At 42.0% G+C, this 22,027-nt stretch overlaps 1 protein-coding gene across 1 annotated transcript in view; it reads left to right on the top strand.

Moving 5' to 3' along the window:
* Positions 1-22,027, top strand: part of ABCC9 (ATP binding cassette subfamily C member 9) — an 81,815-nt gene that overhangs the window by 12,079 nt on the left and 47,709 nt on the right. The window contains exons 6-17 of the mRNA XM_087722759.1: positions 810-944; positions 2,566-2,728; positions 4,474-4,514; positions 5,316-5,458; positions 8,537-8,645; positions 9,826-9,936; positions 10,818-10,890; positions 11,658-11,763; positions 13,654-13,692; positions 14,974-15,072; positions 19,660-19,744; positions 21,815-21,895. Coding sequence (XP_087578885.1) covers positions 810-944; positions 2,566-2,728; positions 4,474-4,514; positions 5,316-5,458; positions 8,537-8,645; positions 9,826-9,936; positions 10,818-10,890; positions 11,658-11,763; positions 13,654-13,692; positions 14,974-15,072; positions 19,660-19,744; positions 21,815-21,895 — 1,185 coding nt within the window. The remainder of the gene's footprint in view (positions 1-809; positions 945-2,565; positions 2,729-4,473; positions 4,515-5,315; positions 5,459-8,536; positions 8,646-9,825; positions 9,937-10,817; positions 10,891-11,657; positions 11,764-13,653; positions 13,693-14,973; positions 15,073-19,659; positions 19,745-21,814; positions 21,896-22,027) is intronic.

Genomic DNA, 22,027 nt, shown 5'->3' with positions numbered 1-22,027 from the left:
GTCAAAAATCGGTGCAGTTACGTGCAAATGAATAGTGTTTTCTTCCCCGCCCCTCTTTTAAACAAAGATTTTTTTTTATTTTTGCATATTTAAAATTCTTTTGTAAACAGAGTGCTGTCCGGTTTCCCCACGTTAACATTTTCACATATACATAATTCATTTTACATTATATTTCCATTTCCCATTTTAGCCGTATTGTTTTCCTCCCATATTTCCCCAACTTAAAAAAAAATTATATACCTAAAGCATTTCATTTCTATCCCTTTAGAAATAAACCAAATTTATCATTTCCTTTCCATCTATTTTCTGTAAGTAACATATATCTTCAAACTCAGTATTGCATATAATCAACATTTTACTTAATAATTTGCACAGTTAATTATGTTAGTATAGTTCAATCACTTCTTTATTAGCTACATACACCATTACCATGATTAACATATTTCATTTTATTTTACTAATCCCCTGTTCCTAGTTTCTTCCCCCTACCTCTTTTTCTTCTTTTTATATGTATTATTTCGTTTCTTCTGGATCTTTTCTCTCACTTTTCGATAGATTTTTGGGATAACCCTCCCCAGGATTTTTCTTTTTCGCTTCCCACTATTTCTCTCTTTATTTTTGGCTAATTTTTTTTTTTTTTTTGGATTCCATTTATGGAATGAAATGGAAATTAAATGAAAATAAAAACCAGTTAGACAATACAATTGAGATTTACAGAGGCATAGAAAGAGCAGAGAGGAAAAAAGGAAAATGGAATCCAAATGAATAATGTTTTCTAAGTCCTTCTCCTTTCTCCCATTTTTTTGTAGATTATTATGGGAGTGATCCTGCTCTACTATTTACTCGGAAAGAGTGCGGTGGTAGGGGCGGCTGTGATTTTACTGTTGGCGCCCATCCAATATTTCATTGCAACCAAGTTGGCCGAGGCCCAAAAAAGTACTCTTGTAAGTTGTTCTTGTTTCATTTTATTTGGGTTTTAATATGAGCTGTCAAAAGTTGTTCTTCTTGAACCAGAGCACATGTGTCACGGAAATTTGTCTTAGTCTCTGATGGGTTCAGCTCCAAGTGGGGAAAAAGACACTGGAGACATGGAGGCTGCTTGGAAAGATGGTTTATTGTTGGACAGGGCCACATGGCTTGAGCCCTGAACAGAAAAGGTGATCACATGCTTCAGTGTTGGTGGAGAAGAAGAGAAGGGCCGAGGGAGGGGCTTGCTAGGCTTTTTATAACCTGTTCAGTCCCACCTCTCTGTTTCCTGTTCCTGTGTAAGAAATGTATTCTGATTGGTTGTCAGACTCCCATGGGGCCATGCAGGGGCAACTCTCTAGGATGTGTTTTGTATCCAGGTTTGGTTGAGTTCTCAGATGCCATGTGGCGAGTTGGGTAAAGGGCCAATATTATCATGCTTTAATCCCATCCCCCCTGGAGCTGAAGTGGAGAAGTCTTTATTATGTAAAGTGGACTAGCTTGGCCTTCTTAATGGCCCATTGACAAAGTGGGGATGGGCAGGAAGCTACAGGAAGCTATTCTTTCTTTTAAAACATGTTTCTTTCTTTTCACACCCAGAGAAATATTCTGCCTTTTCAATATTTCCTAGGATATTTCATTTTTCTGGGAGAGGGCTGGGTGAGAACTTCCTACATCTCAAAACCAAGATATTGTCCAATTAAACCGATGCATGTGGCAAAGAATGACAGAGTTGGAAGGGACCTTTAGAGGTCTTCTAGTCCAACTCCCTGCTCAAGCAGGAAACTCTATACCATTTCAGACAAATGGTTTTCCAATCTCTTCTTAAAAGCTTCCAGAGATTAAGAGATTAAGGAGAGGCATAGAATCAAAATCACGTGAAGTATTAGCACCGCTGTATAAAGCCTTGGTAAGGCCACACCTGGAATACTGCATCCAGTTTTGGTCACCACATTACAAAAAAGATGTTGAGACTTTGGAAAAACTGCAAAGAAGAGCAACTAAGACAATTAAAAGCCTGGAGACAAAAACATATGAAGATTTCATAAACATTATAATTAATAGATGGTTACAAATGTGATGGTTGGTTGTATGATATTTATAATGTTTGACATTATTAACTAATTATAGATAAAACCACAGAGCATTTAATTAAATAATGGAAAATGTTTAATAAGGATATGTGAAGAATATGGTGAATAGCTTTTGAGAATAATAATTAGAGCTATTGTGTGTATAAGATTTATTATTTGTACTTAAAAGAGATTATACCCAGATAGTACAGCCATTGCGGATATGAAAATTTTATATATAATAAAGAAAATTGTATAATAAAAAGAATTTTAATTAAAAACATATGAAGATTTGATGGCTTAGACTTCCTGTCACTTCCAGTCAGTGTGATCATGGTAGCTGAGGATGATGGTAATTGTAGTTTGACACGTGAGAGATATCAGCCTGGGGAAGGCAGATCTTAGCGACATAAAGACTGTTTTCTCATAAAATTCTGTCATTGATTCCAGTAGTTCCCCCCCCCCTCTTAAAATGACATTAGTGCCATTTTAGCTTTCTACATCTCTTTCCTTTTTATGGAACAAGGAATATTCTACAGAGAGGCTGAAGAAGACCAACGAAATCTTAAAGGGCATCAAACTCTTAAAGTTATACGCCTGGGAGCAGGTCTTCTGTCAAAACGTGGAAGAGACACGGATGAAGGAATTAACGAGTCTCAAAACCTTTGCTCTGTATACGTCTCTTTCCAGTAAGTAGCTGTTGTCATTGTATGGCTGGCCGGTTGGTCTGCCTTATTTAATTTCTTTATTTGATATTAACCGTTAACCCAAAGAGTAACAGAGGAAGGTTCATAAATTTAGTATCGTGGTTTGTTTGTTTTTTTTAAAAAAGAAAACAAAGAGAAAATTAACTCATGTTTTGTCACAGAAAGGTAAGAATTCAGTCTACAGCAATACTGAGTACAACAGAGCAGAGATGGGTTTCTGCTGGTTCGGCCCGGATCAGGCGAACCGGTAGCGGGAAGCTCTTCCTGGACACTTCTACGCATGTGTAGAATTGTTGCGTGCACACGAACTGGTAGTAAAAAAAAATGGAAACCCACCACTGCAACAGAGAGCCAATTTGGTCTAGTGGTTAAGGCACCAGGCTAGAAACCAAGGGACTGTGAGTTCTAGTCTTGCTGTAGCCATGAAAACCAGCTGGATGACTTTTGGCCAGTCACCAGGAGATTGCAATGAAAAAGTTACTGTATTTTTCGGAGTACAAGATGCAGTGTCCCGTCCCCCCCCCCCCACAAAAGAGGGTGAAAATTTTGGTGCATCTTATACACCAAATGTAGTCAAAAATGCAAGACACGGAGGAGGTGATGGTCTGTGGCAATCCCTGCAGCCTGGAACAGATGATTGGGGGTATTCCGGGTATTATTCCAGGCTGCAATAATGTGCTGAAGCTGACTTCTTCCCTATTCGCTGCAAGGACATGTCAGCATTTGCAGCAGCAATCACATTCAGAAAGCACACACAAGTAACTGATTCAGCAGGATTCAATAACTTCTCTTTATATATAACATAACACATAAAGTAAATATACAATAACAAAAGCAGGAGGTAGTTCAGCAGAGGAGAGAAGTTTCACTTTCAGTTTTAGTTTCAGATATCAGCACCGCATGCAGCTTTAGTACAGAGCAAGCCACGCCCAGGCTCCTTGCTGTCTCCTTCCTTGTTGTTCACACAGCAAATACTGTCTGTTTCCAAACAGTTCTCAACTCTCTCACACGCTGACAGGATGCTAGCCAGATGAATACCATGGATACTGGTAGGCAGAGGCAGATTTTTTTTTCTTATTTTCCTCCCCAAAAACTAACGTGTGTCTTATACTCCCCAAAATACGGTATGTTTCCCGCATGTCTGTATTCATTTTTCAGCCTTGTGACACTTCCTGTCCCAGAATGAAGTTTACAAGTTAATATTTCCTTTGACTAAGGGGGGAAAAAGGGACCCCAATCCAATACAAATGGCCTTCTGACCTCTTTTTGCTTTTCTCATACCGTGAGATGCATGGCGACCGTCTCCAAAGAATTCCGAAGAGTTCCTTTTAAACTTTCTGACATGAGTTGGTTTACATTAGTAATTACTGAGGTCACATCTATGAAAGCAGGATAAATGAGCTTGTTTTTAGTTTTAAGGAGCTCTCTGGGGCTTCAGCTAATACAACAACATAATTTCAAATAATTCCTTTTCTCACAGAGTTACATTTAAAATGTACAAGGTCTCCTGGGAATAGGTTCTCCGATGCAATAAAATATACAAACTGTAATATTTCCAGTATGTTTTTGTTTGACGTGAATAGAATTCTTTTCCCTGTTAAGGAGAAGTTCTGCGTTTTTTTAAAAAAAAGATTCTGGCAGAAAATAATGTTGAAACATTGTGCTGTACAGATTCTGAAATATTTGGTATATCAAATGAATGGATGGTTTGTGTTTATTTTTTGCAGTTTTTATGAATGCAGCTATACCTATTGCAGCTGTTCTCGCGGTAAGAAAGGTTAGGGGTGGGTGGTGGGTTGATGCATGGCAATATAAAATACGGTTGGGATCTTAATTTTTCCAACAATCCCTATTTCTTGAGGTACAAATCTAGAAGTTTTGGTGTACAAAGAGAGGAAATTTGAACTTAGCAAGGAGCCTGGTGAGGGTGGAAAATGGGCCTTTCAGAAGGGCAAAAACACCTCCCCGCCGTGGTGCAGGAGGCTGGCCATGCCCACCCAGCAACCGGACAGAGAACCCCTTGCTAAAAATTTTGAAGTCCATCCCTGCTAGTAACTGCAGAATTATGGATCCCACCACCTATGTAGAAAATGTAAAGAAGAACATCAAGTGGTCTTTGAATTGAGTTTAAAACTCCATGCTTTCTTTGAAAAACAACATTTGCCTCTACTCCAGTGGTGGGATTCAGCCGGTTCGCACCTATTCGGGAGAACCAGTTGTTAACTTTCTAAGCAGTTCGGAGAACTGGTTGTTGGAAGAAATCTCCTTTTGATTTTTTTCCCACTTTGCAAGGTTCATCCTGTAAGGAAGGCAGAAAGGAAACATTCTGGTGTTTCTAGCCTAATCTTTATTGCCCTGCTTACAGAAACTGCCTCTCCGGTTAACCCTTATTGTAACAGCCAACACTAAGCGCCCATCGACGTGAGTGACATTGAATGGGCCACACCCACCCAGTCACATGACCACTGTGCCCCACCTACCCAGCTGGTCATTAGGACAGAGAACCGGTTGTTAAATTACTTGAATCCCACCACTGCTCTACTCATATCCTGTTTTCTTGATGTACCAGACCTTTGTGACCTACACATATGCCGAAGATGCCCAGCTGACTACAGCCCAGGCTTTTGCGTCTCTCTCGCTGTTCCACATCCTGGTCACACCCTTGTTCTTGCTGTCCACTGTTGTTAGATTTGCGGTGAAGGCCATCGTAAGGTAGGTGATTGAATGCTTTAAAACAGGGTGATTACAATAACTATCAAACTCTGATGAAGTAAATTTGGAACTCGGTCCAATGGGAGAACCTTGCCATCATGTCTTTTTCCAAATACAGGTAAAATTCAACTTACAACAGTTCATTTAGTGACCGTTTGAAGTTACAACTGCACTGAAAAGAAGTGACTTAAGACCATTTTCACACTCAACACCATTGTAGCATCCCCATGCTCACGTGATTGATATTCAAAGGCTTGACAACTGTCTCACAATATTTATACGACTGTTGTGGTGTCCCAGGTCATTCTTTTTAATTCTACACATGATATTTTGTTCTTCCTTCCAAATAGTCCAAAATAAAATAAAATAAATCTTAATGTTGTATAAAGGATCAAGATTCCTTGCTGTGTGTATACTATATTTAGCATCCCGTAATTCCAAAAACAGCACGCTCATTGCATTGTGGGTAGTTCAGATGAAGAGGTTCGGTGTTTGCCAAGAAAAAATGTAACTTTTTCAAAGATAAATTTTCTCTGTTTTGCCCTTAACAGCCATAATAATTGCAAGGGGATAAATAATGCTTTGGTGCTTCATTTCCTTCTATGTCAACCTAATTATCATCCATTAACTTAGTTTACAGAATGAAGTTCTCTGTACCAAGAGTAATTAAATCTATATATATTCTCACCAAACTGTCACAAGGGTACTTTTCCCAAAAGGCAACAGGACTTTCTTAGTTTTTTTTTTCCTTGAAAACATTTTGCTTCTCATCCAAGAAGCTTCTTCAGTTCTTCAGAGAAGTTCTTTTGCGAGAACTGAAGAAGCTTTTTAGGTGAGAAGCGAAATATTTTCAAGGACCCCCCCCCAAAAAAAAGTCCAATTGCCTTTTGAAAAAGCACCTTTAGGACAACCATGACCTGGATGATTGAGAGTCTCCATAGACCATTTTTCCAAACTGTTCCATATCGTTTGGTGCAGTTGCCTTATTCCTCTAATTTACTAGTAAAGTGTTTTATTCAAATGGCTGCCCTTTGGGACAAAGTAAAATCCCTGTTTTTTCAGGAGGAAAGGAAAAGAAAGGAGGGAAGGAAGGAGAGAAGGAGAGAAGGAGGGAAGGAGGGAAGAAAGGAAGGGGAATGGGAAAGAAGAAACAAGGGAAGGAAAGAGGGAGGGAGGGAAGAAGATACCTAACCTTTGATGTCTATAATGATTCTGATATCACGGGAATGTCTTGAAACGTAGTCAAATGTAAAGCAAAACAGTGGATGTTGTATTGTCTTTTACCAGCTATTGGTTGTTGTATTTTTCTTTTACTAATAAAAATAATTAAAATATGAAAAAAAAATTAAACAAGCAAGCAAACAAACACATAAAAATTAAAAATAAAATAAAAATCCCTGTTTTTCCAACGAGCCCAAGGTCAGGGTGATTTGGGAACCCACAGGAGCAATGCAAATTCTTTTGGGTTTTTTTTTTTGCATTCCTGAAATGCTGTATGTAACTGTCTTTTTTTTTTTTTAATGCTTGGTTTTCTACAAATCGTTTTCAAAAGATTCGAAAGAGTAAATCTCTGGCCCCAGGGAGTGACGCAGATTTGATTTCACATCATGATATTTGCCTTCATTCGTTTTCAAACTTTTATACATCTTGGACGACTGGCAATTAAAGCAGTTGGGAAGCTTATAATTATCAGTATATCACAGTGATGGTGAACCTTTTTTGTAAACGCGTGCCAAAATTGTGTGTGTTTGCCAGTGATGGGTTTCAAACATTGTTGGAACCTACTCTGTGGGTGTGGCCTCCTTTGTGGGAGTGGCTTGCCACCCATGTGACCGGATGGGAGTGGCTTGCTGCCCGTGTGACCGGATGGGAGTGGCTTGCTGCCCATGTGACTGGGTATGAAATTATGAATTAGTACTTAGGTCAGTCCAAGTAGCTATTCAGAAGTTAGTGGTTAGAAGCAATCCTAAAGCAAGATATGGAATTAAAGCCAGAAATATTTTGTTGGCTATTTGAAAGGGAGTATAATATATGTTTAATTTTACACATGTTAGCAGCTGCTGGAATTGTGTTTGCACAGCAGTGGAAAAACAGAGATATGTAAATGAATAAATATTACAATGTGCAGGAATAAATAAATTGACAATTAAAATCAAGAAGGCTTTGAATACTTTTTCATGTAGGATTGGTTTTAGCAATTGCCAACTAATCGAAACAGAAATTAGAAATCCAAAAGTATGAAAGAAAACACCAATTATGTAAGGAAAAGTCCCTAAAATGTATAAGGAAATATTACTACATCATTATTAATGCGTAGATAACTGCGGGACATTACATACCCACCAGTGGTGGGTTTCAAAAAAAATTCGGAACCTCTTCTGTAGGTGTGGCCTGCTTTCCGGGTCCACTGGTGGAACCTCTTCTAACTGGTTCGGTAGACTTGACGAACCGGTTCTACCGAATAGGTGTGAACTGGTAGGACTCCACCTCTGGTGTGTGCGCACAATTGCATGCCCAACACCCACAATGCAATGCGCCCGGCCCCCCTGCACATGTGTGTGCGATCCCCCTGTGCACGCACGCACAATCTCACCTCCCTGGGGAGAGAGTGTTTGCCCTCCCCCAGGCTTCAGGAAAGCCTCCGGAGCCTGAGGAGGGTGAAAAATGTGCCCAATCGCCAACCAGAAGTTCGGAAACAGATTGCTTCCAAACTTCCAGTTGGCCCGTTGGACTCATTTTTCACCCTCCCCAGGCTCTGGAGGCTTTCCTGAAGCCTGGGGAAGGCGAAAATGGCTTCGCCTGGCCCTCTGGAAGGACAAAAATCAGCTGGCAGGCACGCACAGTGCGCACTGGAGCTGATGGCTCATGTGCCGACAGATATGGCTCCGTGTGCCACCTGTGGCATGCATGCCATAGGTTTGCCATCACAGCCATCGATGGCTGTAACATTGCAGACAAATGGTTGTCCAATCTCTTCTTAAACACCTCCAGTGATGAAGCACCCACATCACCATAAAAGTATCTTAACAATTTTGTGTGTTATCATTGGTTTTTGTCCCCCCCCCCCCTGTTTTCTAGTGTGCAGAAATTAAATGAATTTCTCTTAAGTGATGAGATCGGAGATGATAGCTGGAGAAACGGAGAGAGCCTATTGCCATATGAATCGTGTAAGAAGCACACGGGACTAGTAAGAGATTCTTTTTCTTAATTCTTTTATTTTAAGCTTCAAAATATATTACAGATTTAAGCCAGTTTCCCATATTATGTTTTATAAGAACTCATTGGGGAATATGGAATGGTCTCATTTAAATGGATGAGGTTCCTAGCAGTAAATATATATATATATATATATATATATATATATATATATATATATATATATATATATATATATATATATATATATATATATATATATATATATATATATATATATATATATATATATATATATATATATATTCGCCATTTATATTCGCTAGAAATCCCACAGCACAGCTGATTGTCACACAGCTGATCATCGGGACGTTTTTAAAAACTTTTAAAAGCATTTTGTTTACTACCAGTTCGGATGAACAGGTAGTAAAAAATGCTTTTAAAAAGTTTTTTTTTTTAAGTTCCAACGATCGCGTGGCACAGCTGATTGTTGCACAGCTTATTATCGGAACGGTTTTTTTTTTTTTTTACTTTTGAAAGCATTTTTTTTATTACCACTTTGGGCGGATAGTAGTAAAAAAAATGCTTTAAAAAGTTTTTTAAAAGTTCCGAGGATCGCACGGCACAGCTGATTGTTGTACAGCTGATCATCGGAACTTTTAAAAAACTTTTTTTTTCCATAGTCAATATCATGTTGTATTATTAAGTAATTACATCAATTCATCTTGCCATCAACTACCAAAGGGAAAAAAAAACAGTTGTTGGCTTTCCATACACCATATTTATACCTTATCCGACACTTTCTTCCTCCTCTCTCCTCCCCCTTTCTACATCCTTTCCTCCCTCCATCATTTTCTACTCTACTTCCCCTTCCTTTCTCCTTCTCCTCTCTCCCCTTACCACTCCTCCTTATATACCTCATCTTCCCCCCTCACCTTAAAAAGCATTTTAAAGCATTTTTTTTACTACCAATGTGCGCGCGAAGCGAACAGGTAGCAGACTTCAGAGCATTTCACCCCGATCCAGATGGCGATCATGTAGTAGCTGGGAAGGAGGACATGACATTTTATGACATCTCGAAATACTTTATAGGCTGTAAAACACCTTTTTTGAGGTTGTTGTATTGGTAGTGTGGAAGTTATCTTCTTCAGATAACCAGGTGGAGATAACAACCCTTCTCCTTTCTTCTCTTTTTTGGTCCATCTCTGAAGCATCCCAAAGCCATCAATCGGAAACAGCCCTTGAGACACCAGCTGGATGGCTATGACCAACCACAAAGGATATCCACTCAACATCTAACCATCGATGAGTGTGCTATCAAGGTGCCTTGTGTTTTAAAGCAGAGCAATCAATCTAATATTTTCTCATCAAACTTTAAGTGTATTGCTGATAATGGTTCACCAAATGCGCGCTCGACAAAATTGCTGGGAAAAAACCGTGAGTTCAAAATCGCGCCGACGAATGAGCGCAGAATCACGCCGACAACAGCGCGCCGACAGAAGCACGCTCTAAACCTAACCCTAACCCTAAACCTAACCCTTACCCTTACCCTTACCCTTACTCTAACCCTTACCTTAACCGTAATCGCGCTTCTGTCGGCGCTCTTTTGTCGACCCGCCTTTGTGGGCGTGCTGTCGACGTCGCGGTTTTATTGCTGCGGTTTTGTCGGGCGCGCTGTTGTCAGGCGCGCATTTGTTGGGTCACGGCTGATAATCCATCTGAGATGGACTTTCTTAATCTCCATCCTGATCTGGAAGGAGATTAAGAAAATCCATCTCAGCTGGATTATCATTTTCTTTAACTGCTAGTTCTTCAACATGGGGATGTTTCATATCTTTGTCTTCATTTAAGAGGAATCTCTGGTATGGAAGGTTTTATTTATTGATTGATCCATCCTTCTATCCATCCCTCCATCCACTTTATCGACTGTCCATCTTACCCCAAGGTAACTCTGGCAGTTTATAATTATTAAAAGGACAAAACTACACAGAGGGTCCTTGACTTACAATGGTTCACTTAGTGACTGTTCAAAGGTACAACGCCACTGAAGAAAGTGACGTATGACCGTTTTTCATACTTACGGCATTTGTAGCATTCCCCATGAGCATGTGATCAGAATTATAGTCCAGAGGATCTTATACCCTGAGAAATACGGTACATGCATCTGTTTGCAGTTTCTAATATACGATATGATGCATTGCAGGTAACCAACGGATACTTTTCCTGGGGAAGTGGACTAGCCACATTATCCGATATTGATATCAGAATCCCAACAGGTAAATAAATCTTGCATGTTCAACAGCATCTTGTTCAGCATGTTTTTAATTGCCTCTAGATCAGGGGTCGGGATGGGTTCTGGCAGGCACTACTGCCAGTTTGCTTGTGGGTGTGTGCGCATGATGTGCAAGATGGCGGTGTCTACAGGGCCACCCAGAGAACTGGTTCAGGGGCGTGGCAGGTTTGGATTGCTGCCAGTTCCACTACCGGTTTGGCCGAACCGGTCCAAACTGTAGGAACCCACCAGGTCAGGGGTGTCGAACTGGATTTCATTGAGGGCTGCATCAGGGTTGTGTTTAACCTTGAGGTGGGGGTGGCCAGCTTCACACCCTGCAGTCCTGTGCCAGCAAAAACGGAGCCCGGGGGGCTCAAGTTATTGAAATAGGTTCTAATCCCAGTAAGGGTATGGCTAGCTGATGAGAGCTAAATAGCTTGAAATAGATCTATACTAGTCTCCCTTTATTTATTTATCAGCACAAATAAAACACAAATATAACAAAGGCAACAGTAATAATATTAGACCTGGAAATCCTCCTGAAGAAACCTGGAAGCCAAAAATGAATTGGGGCGGGGCTGCAAGCACGGGGAGGAAGGGGAGCGCGGGGAGTACACACATGCATTTATGGGGGGGTCACGCGCACATTGCATTAGGGGTGCAGGTGCACATTGTCGCTCATGCGTGCGCTTTCAGCACCCAACGACCAAAAGTTTAGCCATCACTGCTCTAATGTCTTAAAGGATTTAATTTTGATTTATTCATTCGTAGGCCAGATGACTATGATCGTAGGACAGGTTGGCTGTGGCAAATCTTCTCTCCTTCTCGCTATCCTCGGTGAGATGCAAACCTTGGAAGGAAAGGTTCACTGGAACCGGTACGTTTTCAAGTTCTTTAACTTAAACCAGGGTTGTCTAGAGAGAGGATTGAATCTGGACAGAGAAGTTATTTTAAAATCTCACAGATCATGAACGGCTCAAGCAATGAATGGCCCGAAGGATAATTTTTGCAATCAATAAATCGGTCAAGGAACTTGGTTAATACGATCTGTTTCGAGTGTGAAATTTAGTGCTGGAAGATCAATCCAAAGCCTCTCACGAAAGGTGCTTTTATGATGAAGTTCTATCAGTCTAAATTGTTAGGGGATTTAGACAGCCTGATCTTATGCTGGTAGCTTTCCAATGTTTCCTTAGGGTTGTTTTTCCATTGACATACCCATTAAAAATAAATACAGGATAGGGCCATTAAACTATCTGATTGGTCGTAATAAGTACCTCTGTTGGGAAGACATCAAGGGAAGTCATTTTGGATAAAGGAGAATAGTTATAGTTATAATATAAATTGTGGGGTCCTTGGTGCTCTCTGAGCTTGGTGGTTTTCTTGCAGACGTTTCATTACCCAACTAGGTAACGTCATCAGTACTAGAAGAAAGTGGGTCTTCTCTTCTCTTCCCTTCCTTTCCCTTCCCTTCCTTTTAGTTTATTGTGATTGCACCTCATACAACGAAATTAAATGTCATCTTCAGCGTAAATTACAACTATAAAAAATAAAACACAAATACATCCTTCACATTCCATACAATTCTATTCTATCTCTTCTCCTTTCCTCTTCTCTCCCCTCTTCTCCCCTCCTCTCCTCTCCTTTCTTGCTAACTCCTGGATACTAAAAACTGGACTCTTCCCCTCCCCTCTCTACTCTCCCTTCCCCTCCCTATTTTCTGTGAACCTTTTTAGCTTTTTGCAAAATTTAAAAAACCTATTATGTCCTCCGGCCTGGGGCTAGAATGTGTGAAGGGTCCCATGTCTTGGCTTTACGACCAGTATGGACTGATTAATCACCACAGCTACTCTTTATACCTATGTATTTGGTGAATGTTTTTATTGTTTTGATGTGTTTTTTAAAATTGTTTGATTGTCCTAGAATTTTAGATGTTTAAGCCACTCAAAGTCATTTGGCTGAATTGAGAGGCCAGAGAAATTGGATGGATGGATGGATGGATGGATGGATGGATGGATGGATGGATGGATGGATGGATGGTGTTGTGACTCAGCAGAAGTCTTCTGTGAGTCTTTTCGGGATGCAAGATTAATTATGCAGCTGGGGCTCGTTAGGGGCATATTCTGGGGATAAAAGGACGGATGGTGCCACGCCTTAGTTGCAGGAGTCAACGTTCCTTGGTTCGTTCAACATTGATCGATCATCAGTCGTGGTTTATGTAAGATACACTTGGAGAAGTGCTTTGTTTCCTGTAACCCTGATTCAAGGATACACTTGGAGAAGTGCATTGCGTTGTAAGAGTATTTGTTTAGTATTCTGTTATCGCATCAGAGACTGTATTTATGTTATTTTTGGGCTCGCAGCCAGTCTGAGCCGAGAACTGATAAAGAGAGTTCCTTTTAAGTTGTTTGCCTGTCGTCTGTTTAACGAGCGGAGAAGGGGGGACAGAACACATGGATGGATGAATAGATGGATGAATAGATGAATGAAGATTTGTATTAAAGGTTGCTCTCTGAACGGTTGATAAGGACCGTAAAATGGGGCATTTGTAAGGTCTAATACCATAATATTCAGTCATCTTTTATCAATATGCTTGGTTTTCTTCTTAAGCTCCACAATTAAGAGGTGTTGAATATCCCTCCTTCCATATTGTTGAATATCCCTCCTTAGGTGTTGAATATCCCTCCTTCCATATTTGAAACTTCATCAGCATGGGTACTATTATCTTTTTCTCAACAGCTACTAAAATATTGTTTACATTAACTTGCAGCATAAATGAAACTGAGTCTTCTGTTGAAGCAAACTGGAGGTATTACTCTTCAATCTGATCCCTGAAACTCTACCCCCTCCCCTTTTTAACCTCTCAATCAATATCTTATTTCCTTCCCTCAAATATAATAACTTCCTAGAATATATTAATCCCAACCATCTACAGCACAGTGGTTCCAAGCAAGGGGGGGGGGAATCAAAAATTTTAGCAAGGAATTCTCTGCACGGTTGCTGGGTGGGCGTGGCCATAGTGGGCGTGGCCTAGTTAGCCTCCTGCACTACAGCGGTGTGTGTGTGTGTTTGCCTTTCTGGGTTCTTTTGAACCTCCCGGAGGGTGAAAATGGCCTCGCCAGGCTCCAGAGGCCCCCTGGAGGCCAGAAATGGTCTCGTTTCTGCCCTTCCTGAACCTCTGGTAGGCCCATTTTTCGCCCTCCTCGAGCTTCCATGTATGTTCTGCACTTGCCTGCATCCCAAACAGGCAGCATGGAGACTCCTGAGAGGCAAGGTGGGGTGGGCGGGGCCAGCCAGGAGTGAGATTTGGGGGCTCTCCGAACTGCACAGAATCTTAACTAGAGGTTCTCCCGAACCCCTGCAAACTGCCAGCAGTCAATCCCTGGTTCCCAATCTTTGGGGCAAATGACTTGAGGCATTTTAAATCCTCATAATGGAATTTCTAATGTGGGATGGAATAGAATAGAATAGAATAGAATAGAATAGAATAGAATAACTTTATTATCACTTGAACATACACTAATCGGCATACATTAAAATGAAATTTCATTGCTTACAGCTCGAAAAGGACACCACCTCCAATCAATATATACTATATAAACATGTCAAAATAAATAAATACTATATATAAATACTAGAGGCGGGAGAACCTCTAGTTAAGATTCAGTTTGCACCAGTTCGGTAGAACCGGTTCGTCAAATCTACCAAACCGGTTAGAAGAGGTTCCACCAGTGGACCCAGAAAGCAGGCCACACCTACAGAAGAGGTTCCAAAATTTTTTGAAACCCACCACTGATGCCAACTCTCCAGACTTAGAGATAAATGTGAATTCATGGGATATGAATACACCTTTTCGGGCAAGGACTATGTCATGAAAAAAAGAAACAAAGATTAAAATAGAGACTGGGTGTTCTTCTAACCTAACTCCTCTCCTTTCTCCTTAAACCTGGTTTTAACTGCTAATTTCTTTTATGTGTTTTTGCGGTGTGCGTCTTCCTCGTTTGAATGCACCCTTGTTAAAATCTATAGGGAGCTACTCCCTATCCACTGCCCTCGAGTCTAATGCATTTAAATTCCCCCTTTCCACTAGGAATCGGTTTTCGGTGGCTTACGCAGCTCAGAAACCCTGGCTCTTGAATGCGACGGTGGAAGAAAACATCACTTTTGGGAGTTCTTTTAATAAACAGAGGTAAATATGTCACATCTGTCTCTTTCTAACCACCAGAAGTGACAGAATTCCTGAGCTTTTGCTAGGTTCAGCTGTGACTTGCCATGGCTAACTGGCACAGCCATGCAGTAGCAATAGCAATAGCAGTTAGACTTATATACCGCTTCATAGGGCTTTCAGCCCTCTCTAAGCGGTTTACAGAGTCAGCATATTGCCCCCAACAACAATCCGGGTCCTCATTTTACCCACCTCGGAAGGATGGAAGGCTGAGTCAACCCTGAGCCGGTGAGATTTGAACAGCCGAACTGCAGAACTGCAGTCAGCTGAAGTAGCCTGCAGTGCTGCATTTAACCACTGTGCCACCTCGGCTCTTGCAATGTTTCGCTTAACAACTGCCTTGTTTAAGAATAGAAATAGAAATTCCAGTCCAATTTGGATCATTAAGGAAAGTAAGGGTAAATGTTTTCCAGTCAACCGTGTCCAGCTATCATCTCTGTGTCTTGGCTGAGGGAGCCAGCGTTGTGTTCTGCCCAAGGCTTCACAAAATCATGAAGCAGTCCTGACAAAAATCCCTTTTTATTATGCTAATCAGAGGTGGGTTGATGTCGTTTCAGCCCGGATCAGGCAAACTGGAAGTAGCGGTGGTGAGAGGCTCCACCCACCCGCCCGGACGTTTCTGCGCATGCGCAGAAGCACCGTGTGCACCCGAACTGGTGGTAAAAAAATTAGCAACCCATCTCTAAAGCTAATGTGAATTCCTCTCATTCACATCCAGCAAAGTCCCGCCAAACAGTCTTTCAAGGGTGAATTTACAACCACAGACCTTATCAGGTTTGGAGAGCTGCCAGGCTGATATCTTCCAAACGCAATGCTGTACAAGAAAATACTTAGCAAGTAGTCTCTGAGAGTCATGAACAATTCTTCACACTAATTAAGTGAACTAATTGTCTCCTGCAAACTCCATTCCCCTTTCACTCCTATTTATTCCCTATGGGAGGGGCCATTCACCGTCTTCCTGTGCCTTTACTCCTGAGTCAGCCCTTGTTCCTTAACTGTTATCTTCTCCTGTGCATGCGCACACTGGGAACAGGCTCCAGCTGTTCTTCTGCCCTACTGATATCCAATTCTGAAGGCAGCTGACGGCCTTAGCCGCATTTCTGCCTCTGATGCAGAGTCCTCATCAGAGCCTTCCCCAGACTCCAGGACTGGCCCATGTTCCTCCCCAACCTCCTCACTGTCTGAGTCTGCCACCGGCTCTGCTGGATGCTGGCAGGCCACAAGACACCCCAAGACAATTTTCATGATCATGTGGCCAGCATGGCTAAACAACAAAGGCTCACGGAATGCTGTTGTCTTCTCACCAAACTGGTCCTTGCCTTTTGCATGCTTTCAAATTGCTAGGAGTCCAGGAGCAAGTAATGGGAACTCATCCCATTGCCCAGAACTCAGGGGTTTCTCCAGAGGTGGGTTCCTGCCAGTTCTAATCTCTTCTATAGAAGAGGTTCCACAAATCTACAGTGCCGTTTAGAACCGGTTCCAGCTCCCTCCCCCCACCCATCCGCACATCATCAAGATGAAGAGCGAGAGGAGGAATTCTGGGAGTTGAAGTCCACAAGTCTTAAATCTGTCAAGTTTGAACACCCCTGGGGGTTTTTTCCCTAAAGGGTTAGGGGTGAAAGGGTCTTGTAACTTGGCAGCTTTAAGACTTGCGTGCTTCAAATGCCAGAGTTTCTGAGCCAACATTTTGGTTGCTAAGCAAGAGCATTGTTAAGTGACTTTCACCACATTTTACAAGTTGGCCATGCCCACCCAGTCACATGGCCAGCAAGCCACTCCCACAAATCAGGCCACACCTACAGAAGAGGTTCTAAAAAATTTTGAAACCCACCACTGGGTTTTTCCAACTGACAAGCTCAGCAACTTTAACCACTCAGCCATCGCCTCCCCCCCCCCCGGATTACACATAGTCCTCAACTTAAAACAGTTCACTTAGTGACCATTCAATGTTGCAACGGCACTGAAAAAAATGTGACTTACGACCATTTTTCACATGCAGCTTCCTCAGAGTTACATGATCAAAATTCAGATGGTGGGCAACTGACTCATATTTATGACGGTTGCAGTGTCCCAGGGTCACGCGATCCTCTTTTGTGTCCACTTCTGACGAGCAAAGTCGAAGGGGAAGTCAGATTCACTTAACAACCATGTTACTAACTTATCAAACCGCTTTGATTCCCTTAACAACTGTGGAAAGAAAGGTGGTAAAACGGGGCAAATCTCACTTAACCAATGTCTCGCTTAGCGACAGAAGTTTTGGGCTCAATTGCGGTCGGAAGCGGACCGTAAGACTCCTTGTATGTGTAGCAACAGCCCTTTTCATCTCGAAGCCACGAAATCTGCAGGGATAAAATCACCAAGAATATTGGGTGCCTTCATTTAATGTTTTCTTTCTTTTCGAGATTGGATGCAGGACATCCAGACAATGACGAATCATCATACAAGTACTAAACTTCATACTAAAATATATGAAGAACGATTGCAGGGACTGGGTATGTCTAGTTTAATGAAAAGAAGGACTAGGGGAGACAGGATAACAGTGTTCCAATATCTCAGGGGTTGCCACAAAGAAGAGGGAGTCAAGCTATTCTCCAAGGCACCTGAGTGCAGAACAAGAAGCAATGGGTGGAAACTAATCAAGGAGAAAAGTAACTTAGAACTGAGGAGAAATTTCCTGACAGAACAATTAACCAGTAGAACAACTTGCCTCCAGAGGCTGTGAATGCCCCAACACTGGAAGTCTTTAAGAAGATGTTGGATAGCCATTTGTCTGAAGTGGTGTAGGGTTTCCTGCCTAGGCAAGGGATTGGACTAGAAGACCTCCAAGGTCCCTTCCAACTCTGCTATTGTATAAGTCAGTCAGTAAGTCCCATCCTTTCCTGTAAATTTTCTCTAAACTACCACACATTCCCCTGGCTTGGCGTCGTACAATGTGAAGTGGTGAGGCAATGCGTTTGCTAAGATAACCTTTCCCTGTTTGCAGGCACTGTCAAAGGCTCTTGTTCCCTCCCCTCACTACGTTCTCTGATCCTAGAAAACATTTTCCAAAAAAGGAAGTAATGAAGTAGGAAAGCATCGGTATAGTTTCTGAGAGGAAAACAGTAAGAGTAGATTAATATAGAATAGAATAGAATTCTTTATTGGCCAAGTGTGATCAGACACACAGGGAATTTGTCTTTGGTGCATATGCTCTCAGTGTACATAAGGAGAATAAAATACATTCATCAAGAATAAAAAGATATGGCACTTAGTGATAGTCCAGGTTACTAATAAGCTAGCAAATCATATTAGGAAACTAATAAAAACAATATAAATTGAAAGATACAAGCAACATGGTTACAGTCATAAGTGGGGAGAGATGGATACTAGTAAAGAAGAAAAGAATAATAGTAATACAGTCTTAGTAAATTATTTGACAATGTCGTGGGAATTAGTTGTTAAGCAGAGCAATGGCATTTGTGAAAAAAACTGTTCTTGTGTCTAGTTGTTCTGGTGTGAAACCATTTATGTCCAGGATGTGAGCAGGTCTGTAACAAGGGTGAAATCAACTTACTGTCAGCGTTCCAAATATCATGCAGAATTAAATCAGAGTCTAAGGCAGAGCTATCCTTAAAGTTCCAATTTAATAAGACAGACATGTTGGCATCATGCTATGGAATCCCACTACTGGAAATGACATCACAATTCCACCCAGTTAAAAGTTCATGATCTTGTCCCCACACCCACAATCCATCACATGGTCCAATCTTCTTCTTTCACGCTGGCATCCACACCCAGCTGCTTCCAGTCAGGTGCGCTAGTGCGGAGACAAAGGATGACCTTGGCTTCTAGTAAAGAATGAAAACAATACATTCCACAATCTCAGTCCTGTCTATTCCCCCCTCCCATCAACTATACTAAAGAAACAGGATAATGAAATAAGAGAAAGTGTGGCAGGCCAAAATTCTAAAAGGAATATAATTGCAGGCCTGACACTTACCTTTGCTAACGGTTGGCAAATGTGAGCAAACAATCACAGACCTTATCAGGCTTGGAGAGCTGCCAGGCTGGTATCTTGCAAGCGCAATGCTGTACAAGAAAATACTTGACAAGGAGTATCTGAGAGTCATGAACAAATCTTCACACTAATGAAGCAAACTGATTGTCTCCTGCAAACTCCACTCCCTTTTGGCTCCTCTTTATTCCCTATGGGAGGGGCCATTCACCATCCACCTGTGCCTTTACTCCCGAGTCGTCCCTAGTTCCTTAACTGTTCCCTTCTTCTGGCAGCTCTGCACATGCGCACATTGGGAACAGGCTCCAGTGTTCTTCTGCCCCACTGATCTCTAACTTTGAAGGCCGCTGATAACTGTCAGAGACCCTGGCCCCATCTCTGCCTCTGATGCAGAGCCCTCGTCAGAACCTTCCCCAGACTCCAGGACTGGCCCATGTTCCTCCCCAACTTCTTCACCGTCTGAGTCTGCCTCCAGCGATGCTGGTAGGCTACAACAGTTTTAAAACCCTTCAGTCTTCTCTGGACCTCATGCTTTATTTCTAATATTTCTTCAACAGGTACAAAGCAGTGACTGATGCGTGTTCTCTACAACCCGATATTGATCTGTTGCCATTTGGAGATCAGACAGAAATTGGAGAAAGGGTAAGACACTGCTGCATTATTGGGAGACCAGGCGTGTATCCCCTCTATTGTTCAAGCTACGTGTGACTGTGAGAGCTGGACCATAAGGAAGGCTGAAGAATTGATGCTTTCCAATTATGGTGCTGGAGAAGACTCTAGAGCAGGGGTGTCAAACTCAAGGCCTGCGGGCTGGATCCAGCCTGCAGGGTACTTAGATCTGGCCTGTGTGGCCACCGTGGAAACAGCAAAGGACTGGCGCACAGTGCCTCTGCCAGTGAAAATGGAGCTCAGGAGAGCCGCACGTGGCCCTCCTGAGCTCCGTTTTCACTCCGTTTCAGCTGCAGGCCATTGCAGCTGAAAAAGGAGCTTGGGAGCCTGTTTTCACTGGCACAATGCTCGAGCCACCACCAGCACCCTGGCACAAGTGATGTCGAGCTGACCATACCCACCCCAGCCACATCCCCCACCACCCCCAAGGTCAAACACAATCCTGATGCGGCCCTCAATGAAATCGAGTTTAACGCCCCTGCTCTAGAGTGTCCCCTGGACTGCAAGGAAATTCAATCTGTCAAACTTTATGGAAATCAACCCTGTGTCAAGACGGCGCCATTTTGCTTTTTTCAAACCTAACTCTTTTCAACTTGCCAATGAACTGGGGAGAGGGAAGGGGGAAAAGGAATGCTGAGAATGTGTGTGTGGGCCATGAAAGCTTGGCAACCATCAAGGTCACCACCGCAGGTGCTTGAGAAAGAGACGGACTGTTCCCATAACAAAGGGACATCTCATAATTGGACAGTGTGATCACCCAGGGGTGTGGAGAAAGGGAAAGTATTGTTTAACTAAGCAAGGCTTTGCGCAGGGAAACCAGAACTGGTTTTGATTCTTCAGTACCAAAATGGTGTATCCAACAAAGTTTTACTTTTGTGAATTCAAAGCTCCCGAGAGTATTTCCTTTTTTGGGGGTTCACTAGTCAGACTGTTGACATCCGGACTGTTGTTTGGAAGGACAGATACTGAAGCTGAAGCTCAAAGACTCTGGCCACCAAAGGAGAAGAGAGGATTCCTTGGAAAAAGCCCTGATCATCGGAAAGATGCAAAGCAAAAGAAGAAAGAGGACAGCAGAGGAGGAGATGGTTAGATAGTGTCATCGACACAATGAATGTGAATTTGGGCCAGTGGTGGGGTTCAGCCAGTTTGCACCAGTTCGGGAGAACCAGTTGTTGACTTTCTGAGCAGTTTGGTGAACTGGCTGTTGTAAGAAAACATTAGGACAGAGAACCGGTTGTTAAATTATTTGAATCCCACCACTGTACCCCACCCACAACTCTTTAAAGTAGATATTTCATGAATCCGGGAAAAAGGTGCCGCTGCTTTAAAAAGTACCAAGTAAATGCTGTGGGCTTTACATTCCTATATATTCAAAAACAGTGCATAGCCCTAACAAACATTATTATTTAATGAATTTAAGTTGTTGCCACTGCTTTGAAGTTAAATCCATGTGTGTATGGATGCCTCTTTCTTTTCTGTGTAATTTATACCTCTATCTGGACTGGAAATGCTGACATCATCTTGGCCATTCCCACCTCATCACATGGCCAGCAAGCCACTCCCACCCAGTCACATGGCTGGCAAGCCACTCCCACTTGGTCACATGTCTGGCAAGCCACTCCCAACCGGTCACATGGCTGGCAAGCCACTCCCACAAAGCAGGCCACACCCACAGAGTAGGTTCCAAAAATTTTTGAAACCCACCACTGATTTGGGCATACTCTAGGAGACAGTGGAATGACAGGGGGGCCTGGCTGCCTGTGGTCCAAGGTTCAAAAAGAATTGGACACAATAACTAAACAACAATCCTTGCTTATATGCCAAGATCTTCTTTGTCTTCTTTTAGATTGTTCCAACTTTAGGTTTGGTAGCCAAAAGCATTGAGATTGAATAAACCGATGTCATATAAATTTAGGAAGAAGTTTAGCTTTAGGATGGTTTTTTAAATAGCTGTTATTTTTTTTTCAAGGGCTTGTCAGTTAAAGATGCTGCAAGGTTTGGGCAACCGACTGAAAATTATGTTTTTTTTAAAATACCCTTTAGGGAATTAACTTGAGTGGAGGTCAACGGCAACGCATCTGTGTGGCTCGAGCGCTCTACCAAAACACCAACCTCGTCTTCCTGGTAAGTGAAAAATTTAAAAGAGGCAGAAGGCACTTTCAAACCAGGAGAAAGAAGAATCTGGATTTCCATCCAAAATTATTTTAGATCAGTATTTCCCAACCTTGGCAACTTTAAGACGTCTGGACTTCAACT

The sequence above is a fragment of the Thamnophis sirtalis genome, unplaced genomic scaffold (genome assembly GCF_051295495.1).
Source record: "Thamnophis sirtalis isolate CommonGarterSnake01/CBP01778 unplaced genomic scaffold, rThaSir2_p1.2 scaffold_9, whole genome shotgun sequence".
Taxonomy (NCBI): domain Eukaryota; kingdom Metazoa; phylum Chordata; class Lepidosauria; order Squamata; family Natricidae; genus Thamnophis; species Thamnophis sirtalis.
Note: the sequence above shows the minus strand (reverse complement) of the source record. Positions and strands in the feature narration are given on the sequence as shown.